General features: G+C 42.2%; 1 protein-coding gene across 1 annotated transcript; it reads left to right on the top strand.

Moving 5' to 3' along the window:
- The first annotated feature begins 6,630 nt into the window (after positions 1-6,630).
- Positions 6,631-10,078, top strand: LOC139071407 (uncharacterized). Its single transcript, XM_070553865.1, has 3 exons — positions 6,631-7,125; positions 7,929-7,971; positions 8,128-10,078. Exons 1-3 carry the CDS (start codon positions 6,631-6,633, stop codon positions 8,505-8,507), a joined length of 918 nt encoding a protein of 305 aa, XP_070409966.1. The 3' UTR covers positions 8,508-10,078.
- The last annotated feature ends 347 nt before the right edge of the window (positions 10,079-10,425 follow it).

The raw sequence follows: 10,425 nt of genomic DNA, 5'->3' as shown, positions 1-10,425 counted from the left end.
TATCATTCAATACTTACTGTTCAAGGTGTTTACATGAGGAATGGACTAGACTTAATAAGTACAAGAGCATATTTGTGGATCTATTTTATTTATTCACACATGTGAAAGTTTGGGCAGCCATGTTGATCTTCATGATTTTCTTGTATAAATTGTTGGTTGAAGAGTTTGAGTAAAATATATCATAAAAGAGACACACGGTGATATTTGGGAAGTTAAACAAAGTTGTTACAGAAGGTGTGCAATAATTGTTCACACAAAATTAGGCAGGTGCCTACATTTGGGCACCGTTGTTGTTTTAAAACCTTTAGAACTAATTATTGATACTCAAAATAGCTTTGGTAAGCTCAGTGACCTTTCACCTCCATACACGGGTGAATCCAGTTATGAGAAAGTGTATTTAAAGGAGCCAATTGTAAGTTTCCCTCTCCTTTGAATATTCTCTGAAGAGTAGCAACACGGGGTCTCAAAACAACTCTCACATGAGCTGAAAACGGATTGTTCACCATCATGGTTTAGGGAAGGAGACAGAAAGCTGTCTCAATGTCAAACCATGAAATGACTGCTTGAATCTGCTTCGAAGAACAGATCTGGTTGAGGCCAAACACCAAAATATTTAATTTAATCTAAGAAGTGTAAATTGAACTCACCAAGCAAAGCAGAAGGAGGATTCATGTGAAAAAGCATTGAATAGGGTTGAAAGAATTTTAGCTAAATAAAAAAAAAAGATCCGCCTTAAAATACTTAAGCATCCTAGTACCCACTCCTTTTGCTTTCTGGAACCACTGAAGCTGTAAAAAAGCATTCAGACTGGTCCCTTTCACCTCTTTCCATCTACAACAGAGAAAACATTGACAGGGGTCTGAAAACTGTCCTTATCCACTCTATATTTCAGACTTCATAACACAGATGAATTTGCCCTCCATTCTCCTTTAAACCATTCTCTAAACCCATGTTTTCCGTCATTTCCATCCACGAATAAAGTGTTTACTCATTATTTTGTACTCCTTCACTGACTGGTGAGTAAACATGAACGTTTTCAGACTTTTTCTGTAATGCATTCTGTTCCGTGTCTGCCGCTAAATATTTTTTAAATTTTAATAGGCAATGGCGGTGCTGTTGACAATTTTACAGGAAGGGACGTCTTGACCAGTCACAAGCTTGCATTCTGTGTCACTTTTGATGAATGTTTAAATATTTGGGCTCGTCTCTGTCGCCCTCTGTGAGCCCGTCAAAGAGCCCTAGTGCCAATGCATGATGGTGTTGCGTGTCTCCGCACCAACGTAGACGGAGAAGTAAAAATCAGGCTTAAGTCTACGCTGAAAGGTGCAAGGCAGCCCCAAAGACACCAGCTTCTGTGGAAACACAGATGCACACGTTGTTAGCGAACCGGCGTAAAAACATGTCCACACAAAATTAGCAACCTAGCTCCAAGTTTTTTTCATTTCGTTTTAAAAACATGATTAGTTCAGCTGCCACTTGTCTGGGAGGCAGGGGTGAACCGGGACCAAAATTTGGACCTGACATTTTTACAAACCGTCGGCCCTCAGAGTGTGGGGTGGGGGAGGGGGATGCAGTGCTTACTTCTCACACCAAACCTGTCAGGAATCTTGGTGTGACCTTTGACCCAGCTCTCACCCTGGATTCTCATGTCAGTTCTCTTGTTTCGCTCCTCCTTCTTCCATCTCAGGAACATTGCTAAGCTGAGTCCCATTCTGTCCCGCTCTGAACTTGAGACAGTTCTCCACACCTTCATCTCCTCACGCTTAGACTACTGCAACTCTCTTTTCACGTGTCTGAGCAGAACCTCCCTGAACCGTCTACAGGTGGTTCAGAATGCCTGTGCTTCTGATCAAGTCCTCCAAACACACCCACATCACCCCGCTTCTCCTCCAGCTTCACTGGCTGCCAGTCACCTTCAGGGTTCATTTCAAGATCCTGGTTCTGGTCTATAGGGCCTTACATGGACAAGCACCATCATACATTGGTGATCTTCTTAGTCCCTACACCCCCAGCAGGTCCCTGAGGTCCAGTGATCAAAGCCTACTGGTTGTGCAGCACCAGGCTAAAGGTCAAAGGTGACAGATCATCTGCTGCTGTGGCCCCCAGACTCTGGAACTCTCTCCTCCTGAGCCTGACATCAGTGGACTCAGTGGTCTCCTTTAAAAAGCAGCTGAAGACTCACTTGTTCAAGCTGGCTTTTGGATGACCTTCTTCACCACTCTCTCTTTATTCTGCTCTCCCCACCTATTCCACCTTCCTCAGGATCCACTGATTTCCCTCTTTCCTGTTCACTCTCTCTCTTTCTTAAATTTTTTTAATCACAATTGTCTATTTTTGCTCATTTTAAATATATTTTTAAACATTTTCTAAATGCTTTTTTATATTTGTACATTTTTTGTTTTTGTGAAGCGCCTCGTGATTTTTATCTTGAGAGACGCTATAGAAATGATATTTTCTTATTCTTCAGTGCTAGACCTTTTTATGGTCTGAACACAATAATAAACATAATTCCTCCTGTCCTTGCTGCAGGTGGATTGATTTCCGTATTTCACGGCTGCAGGGGGATAGTGGTCATTCAAAGCGGTTTATTTATTATTACCAGACAGGAGGAGCAGGTATTTGGTGAAGCTTTGTTTCTGTTCATCAGTCAGAGTCAGGTCTCCGTGCCTCCAGAAGGTTGCATGGGTTCAGCTCAGCGCACTGTACATAAATAAAAACTGTGTCTCTGCCAGCTTAAAACACTTTCATGCAACACACACACATTTGTGTGGGCCTCCAACGACTTCTACTCATTTTAGTGACTCCACTATGCCTAACGTTAACCAGTGGGGTTCTTTTCCTAACCTCAACCCAAACTAAAAGTTAATTCACACATACCTCTAAAACCAAGATTTGGGATGCTTAGCATTGTGTGGACAAGCAAAATGTCCTCACACTACAGGTTAAAGTTAAACTTTGTCCACTTAAACATTTTAAAGATAAGTAAGTCACGGTGTGTGTTCACCAGTTCACTAACGACGTGTGTTTACAGAAGAAGGTGTATTTGAGTTTGCCCTGCAGCTTTCAGCAGAGGTTTACAGCTGTGCTCTGTCATAAAGTAGGTCCCAGTCTTAAATTGCGCCTGTGATTCCTTTATGTTACAAGTTATTTTCACTTTCACTGTCCCGGTGGGCCTCTTACCCAGCTTGGGCCGATACAAGCCCCCCCACCCCGCTCTGAAGGCCAACGGTTCGTAAAAGTGGTCCCAGTCCACCCCTGCTTGCAGTCATTTTTCATGGAATCTACAGGAAGCTCAGATTCATCTTTATCCTAACAACCTAACATCATATTTTAGTTCCTTAAAGTAAAGCTCATTCATTCATTCATCCATCCATTTTCCGGGTCGGGTCGTGGGAGCAGTAGCCTAAGGTGGGAGGCCCAGACTTCCCTCCTCTCAGCCACTTTGGCCAGCTCCAGCGTGTCCTGTCTTCCTTTCTCCCAGTTGGACGTGCCCGGGAAACCTCACAAGGGAGTCGTCAGGAGGCATCCTAACTAGATGCCCGAATCACCTCAACTGGCTCCGCTTGATGTCGAGCTAAGTCAAACCTTTTCAAACACATTAGCTTTTTGTAATCCTTAAAGATTAGGTTGGCATATTGTTTCTGTACATTTGCAGTGGTGTTCTAGTATGAACTAGCCGGATAAGAGGTGAGCAGAAGACGGCAGGATTTGGAGTCTTATGTCCTAGTATTTGGACATCTTGTCTCCGATTGGCTAACAGCAACACAACTCTACATCTGATTCCGTTTGCTCTGCAACGTTGATGTTTTATCTCCACAAATAACACAAGCCTGAACTCGGTGAACTTAAACTGACTAATAATGTCATTAAATCTGATTGAGTTGGAAATGAATACAACTGGATCTGATACAGCCCACTGGATCAAATGTAAACTGGACTCAACTGGATGATGATGAAATAAATTGAATTGAGCTGACTGCAGGATGTGCTGCTGGTTAGTCTTGGGGAGAACTTTGTGGTTTTGCCATTTATAACAACTTTAATCTCAACATTTTAAAAACAACTTAAAACAAACTATTTTGTAAATATTTACACCACCATACATTTCACATGCACAAATATTTGTAAAGACTCTTTGGTAAGCTATTAGCAGCTGAATGTAGCTGTGGGGTTTCCTGTAGTTTCATGAAATGTGAAATTCATGGTCATGTTAGACGTGTTTCTGCTGTAGGAGTTCATAGATAGATAGATAGATAGATAGATAGATAGATTATGGTCAGCTGCTGTCATTCATCCAGCACACGCCATAAACCCCAATCAAAACTGTTCACAGATCCAATAAGCAGTCTCTCATGCAGGAAGTTGTGTAGTCTGATAGCATGCGGTACAAATGACCTCCACCCAGTTTAAAAACAAAAGTTTTATTCTGTCAAAGTGTGGCAAGGTGGATATACGAGGGCCCGGACGGGATTCGATCCCCAGACTCCCGGGTGAGAGTCATGCGCGGTAACCAATCAGGCAAAGGGACTTCCCCTTGGCCAAATAGCCAGGGCGCATGATCAATCAGGACACTGTGACAGGACTGCCACAGTCACAAAAGTACAAAATAGTGTAATCTGTTGGGGTTGGCTGGGACAGCGGCTGTGAGAATAAAAAGCGGCGTTCAATGACCAGAAGAAATATCTTTTTTTATGCTCTCGCAACAAAATGTTGTGAATTATGGCGTCCTTTGGTCCTTTGAGCCAGTCTGGTGAAATGGAGAGTATCATTAGAATATCATGACAAAGTTGATTTATTTCAGTAATTCCATTCTAAAAGTGAAACTTGTGTATTAGACTCATTCATTACACACAGACTGATAAATAACAAAAAATTAAAAAGGAGCAGAAAGAAGCAAAACTTGTTATCTGTTCCCCTTAACCAAAATAAATACAAATGACAACAAACAAATGTTTGTTTTAATTTTGATGATTATAACTGACAACTACTGAAAATCAGAATATTAGAATATTGTGAATAGGTTCAATATTGAAGACCCCTGGAGCCACACTCCTGCAAAAGCCTTTAACCCTCTGGAGGCAGGCGTTGCAGATGTGCAACGTTAAAACCTACCTACCTGGTTACTCCACAGACGTATTTCATGAACATTTTTTAACTCAGAAGTACCCCTGAAGGACTTTGTTGTTCGTCCTTTTATCAAAACTTATTTTGAGCCTGAGAGGGTTAAAAGGTCTCTCAGTCTAGTCCTGTAGGCAACACGATCATGGAGAAGACTGCTGACTTGTCAGTTGTCCAAAAGACGACCATTGACACCTTGCACAAAGAGGGCAAGACACAAAAGGTCATTGCTAAAGAGACTGGCTGTTCACTGCTGCTGAGGGCTCCAAAGTGATGTTCTCTGAAAGTAAATTTTGCATTTCTTTTGGAGGTTGAGAGGAGAGGAACAGAATCCACGTTGCTTGAGGTCCAGTGTAAACTTTCTACAGTGATGGTTTGGGGTGCCATGTCAACTGCTAGTGTTGGTCCATTGTGTTTTCTGAGACTAAAAGCAACACAGTTGTCTCTTAAACAGAGCACCTCATGCTTCCTGCTGCTGACCAACTTTATGGAAATGCAGATTTAGTTTTCCAACAGGAGTTGGCATCTGCACACAGTGCCAAAGCTACCAGTACTTGGTTCAAGGGCCATGGCATCCCTGTTCCTGATTGGCCAGCAAACTTGCCTGACTTTGTGAAGATGGAGAAGCAATACGCCAAACCCAACACTTCAAAAGAGCTAAACGCCACTATCAGAGCAACAAGGGCTCTGATAACACCCGAAGAGTGCCACAGACTGATCGACTGCACGCCACGCTGCATTGCTGCAGTAATCAAGGCCAAAGAAGCCCCAACTAAATGGTAAGTGCTGTACATGCTCATACTTTTCATGTTCATACTTTTCAGTTAGCCAACATTTCTAAAAAAAAATTTTTGCGTTGGTTTTAATTGATATTCGAATTTTCTGAGATACTGAATTTGGGGTTTTCTGTGGTTGTCAGTTATAATCATTGAGAAATAAACATTTGAAATATCTCAGTCTGTGTGTAAATAATAAATCTAATACACAAGTTTCACTTTTTGAATGGAATTACTGAAATAAATCAACTTTGTCATGGTAATCAAATTTTATGTCCAGCACCTGTAAACAGACATTTCAAGGCATTAGGGGGCCCAAGGAAAACTGGACTTGGATATTAAGCAAAAAAAAAAAAGTAAAGCAATGCAACACGTTGAGCGTGTGTTCTTGCATTTATTTCATAAACAGTAATTGTCTGGGGGCTCCGGGCCAGCTCGGGGCCCAAGGCAGTTGAAGCCCTTTTGTGTGAAATATTGGCTGTTCAGCGTTAACTAGTCTCTGTTTCTCCTAATGGAGGTCATTCAGGGCTGCCATAGAGCAGGTGCAATAATACACGGATGATCTGATCTGACATTTAACAGGGAAAGGTTTGAACTCTCTCTGGTGTCTCCAGCTCCAGCTGAGTGGATTCTAAAGGTGTTAGTGATTCATAACTCATAAACCAACAAATGTCCACTTCTGCGTTTAGTTTCCTAGAAACAAACTGCTTCAAATTTCTCACTCCACCAACTGATGATGAATATTTATGAGAAGCTGTCGGTGACTGAAGCGGAGCCGAGGGAGGTTTCAGTCGTCCCCCGTCGCCAGCATCGCGCCGCGAGGTTCGGTGCTACCGGAGCGCATCCGCGTCAGCCAATCAGAGGCCGGTGCGCTGGTTTCAATATATTGACTCTCTCTCTCTTGCGCGAGCAACCCCCCCCCCCCCACCCCCACCCCCACCCACACACAAAGAGACAAAATAAAGCGCAGCACCATGAGCGCTTTCTTTCCAGTCGCTCGCCTCCTTCCTTGGTGCCCACTGCCCACGCGCGTTATAGGGTGTCGCAGCTCCTGCGGGGGGCTCAAAGCGCGCTGATGGATCGGAAGGGAGCGGATGCTGAAGGCGGCAGAGGGAGAGACCAGGGCAGGTGTGCGGGGAAGCTGGGAGCGGTGGTGGTCGTGCAGAACCTACTGGTGCTGGCCTGCCTGCTGCTCACTCTGTCCAGCTACATCTACAAACCCCCTCGGGAGGTAAGGGAACCAATTACAAAACAATGTATTTAATCTGATACTATTTACTGTTTAATTCTCTTCTTCTACAAAGAAAACCTGAAACTTGGATGATGTAAACTCGTACTCTTGAAAGATAAAATTACAGATTTTTAATAAGAACATCTCTGAAATGAGTTCCTTTTTAAAATCTCCCTTTAAATAAATCAACATATTATTTTCTTCATTAATTTGGCTACAAATAAATTATTTACCCAAATGTGTCCTATCTAATTATCAGACAGGTCCATCTCTTTAACAAGATTAGGGTTTAAAAGCAGTTTGAAAACACAAAAACGAAGCATAGATTTATAAATGAGCCATTATTAAACATTTCAGCAGGTTCCCACAGCCACACATTATTTTTAGTTCAGTTGGATTGTTTTAATTTATTTATACATTTTTCTTCTGTGTCATCAAACTCAGAAATGTGACTTTTAAACACGCAGAGAGGCTAAAGGAACAATCCTTTGACCCAAATAACTGATCATGTTCCGTTTCTGAAAAGTGATCATTATCATGACTAACATTTGTACTTCTGCTGCATATTTGATGTGCTGTTCTCACTACTGGTATTAATCACCTCTGAGACTTTCCCTAGTTTCTGTCAGTGTGTGTGTTTTCATGCTGCCTCAAATCAAACAAACAAGCTCACACTTCCCAGATCACAGAGCAGGGTTTCGTGACCTTTCCACAGCGCTCTCCCTGAGCCACGTTCTGTCACTGTCAGCCAGCAGCGGCGAGTTTCTAACGTGCTTTCTCTCCGTGTGTGTTTTTGTTTTCAGAAGCCCGAGGAAATCGTTCACATACTCGTTGAAGATTTCAAAAGTAAGATATTATCAGCTTTATTTTCCGTTTTCGTTTGTAGCTCATCCTTGCTGATCGTTACACCGAGGGAGTGAAACAAACATCAAAACAAACAAGTTGTTTTCATCTCTTTTCCCCACAATCTCCTCACCGTCACCTTGTCTTTTTATCTTTCAGCTTTAATTGAAAACGAGACGCTCACGTTCGGCCACGTTAAAAGCAACAGCACGATGCTTTTAGGTGAAGGGAAAGACACGATTAGCATCAACTGCACTGGGCCTTATGTTTGGTACATGTATGTGTGCTACCAGGCTAAAGACAGCAGAGGGATCCTGGAGCTGCAGGTGAGGGGCAGCAGGGATCCTCCTGTCAGCTCCTTCTCACTCAACGCCACACACGATGCAGCTTCAAAAGATATCTGCAGAGGGCTCCACAGCCTCGTCTACTTCAGGAATAAGCAGGTGGCTAGTGTGCGCCTGCATTCCACCACAGGATTCATATTCAGGAATGTGACTATGGGGCTGACCTATCTTCTGGGAAACATTTGTGTCATCTGACGACGAGGTCCAGGAAATGGTGTGAGGAGATAAATGCCGACTGGAATTGGAGAAAGGAGCACTTTCCCGTGTTTGTCTGCCACTGTGATGACACACTAAGCCTGACTCGGCGGTGGAGTGACCTCTGACCGACTGCTCACCTCAGCCAGTGTCGCTGACTCGCTGCGTCTCGTTGCTTTGAATGTCTGCTAGGAATGATAAGCCAGAGTTAAAAATTGTATTTTACATTTTGATCGTTCTTGTTTGTTTGTAAAATGTAAACCAGCTCAATTGTGTTACTTTTATTTCTCTTTGAGCAAATTAAGAACGAGAAACCAAGATGTAAATTTTACAAATATTTTTGTCTTTGTTCAGTCAAAAAAATGTTTTTAACTACAAATCATGTAGAAAAAAACACCTTATTTCCTGGTGCTAATGTAGGAATATCACGTTGATTTTCCTGCAGGATCAATAATCCAAAGACATTTGACAGGTTTCCTCGTAAGCTAAGAGAATGTACATATCAAGTCAAAAACAAAGTAAAAATGTCATTTATTCATATTGTCTTCATCATTTTGGGCAGTATAAGGTATGATGAAATGAAAGAAAATACTGTTTAACCTTTTACACAGACATTCATGTATTTAATGAAATTGTTTTATTGTATTATTTAGTATATTTACTTAAGCTGAAGTCCTTCTTTAATTAAACATAGAGACAAGAATGTACCAGGTGGTTCAAAGGGTTCGAGTGCAGGAACCTGCTGGGCACCATTGTAGAAAAATGACTTCAAAACGTATTTAATAAGTAAATTCATGACTAATGTTGGTTTTGTGATCATAAATTCTGTTTGTTGAATGTTTTTTTTAGGCTTCTGCACTCCTCTGGTGCTTCCCAGTCAAACACGTGTATCCTAATCCTGTGTACTTTATTTTGCTGTGACTGTAACATAGAACCACATGAATGTATTTGCTTTTGTTGCATTGAGGTTCCTGTAAAGCTCTGACCTGAGTCTGTAAATGTTCTGTGTGCACGAGGTGGAGACACGTTTCAGCCAGCTGTGCGTGACCACGACAGGAAGACACAGAGCTCCTCCACATCTGTTCAGGTGTCTGGAGTAAACCTCAGACGGTTTATGTTGTAATCACACTCCACATGCACACAACTCAGGGTGCAGACGGGAGAGATGACTGAAGCAGGAACTTCCCCCGTTTTGATTGTTTCTTTAAAATGTGCTTAACTTATGTTAAGAAGCACAACCTGATTGTAAAGTGGACTCTTTGTGTTATAATATGGAGTTACTATTTAATCCTGTATTAAAGAATGTGACAGTCAGTGATACTGACTGTCACAAGCTACCTGTAATGTTTGCCAGAGGACACTTGAAAAGTTAAATTAAAGTAAGTTTCCATTTAGCCATAAATCCGCTCTTTGTTTTTATTGTATAACACACTCTCTCTCTCACTCTGTGTGTGTGTGTGTGTGTGTGTGTGTGTGTGTGTGTGTGTGTGTGTGTGTGTGTGTGTGTGTGTGTGTGTGTGTGTGTGTGTGTGTGTGTGTGTGTGTGTGTGTGTGTGTGTGTGTGTGTGCGTGTGCATACACCTCCTGTGAGAGTTTCATCATCACCTCCTGAAACGCCAAATGTTGTTTGACCAAAAGTGAAAGTCAACCCACGTGTGTCACGTCACTCCTGCTGTTTCTACCCTCTGTGCCCTATGTAGACTCTTAACCCCTTACTGCTCCTGACCACAACAAGAGCAAGTATTATTTATTTATTAATCTCATGCAGAAGGGACATTTGGAAGACAGTTTTCAGTTCTGCACATAGAATCATTGCATCGGTGTCAGAATTGAGACAAAAGCTTTAAAGTTTATTTTTTACATCACTTGTCCATTTTAGTCATGGTCGTCATTTTAACCGGGGACGCCGGGGACATGT

Source organism: Nothobranchius furzeri, chromosome 8, assembly GCF_043380555.1.
Source record: "Nothobranchius furzeri strain GRZ-AD chromosome 8, NfurGRZ-RIMD1, whole genome shotgun sequence".
Taxonomy (NCBI): Eukaryota; Metazoa; Chordata; class Actinopteri; order Cyprinodontiformes; family Nothobranchiidae; genus Nothobranchius; species Nothobranchius furzeri.
Note: the sequence above shows the minus strand (reverse complement) of the source record. Positions and strands in the feature narration are given on the sequence as shown.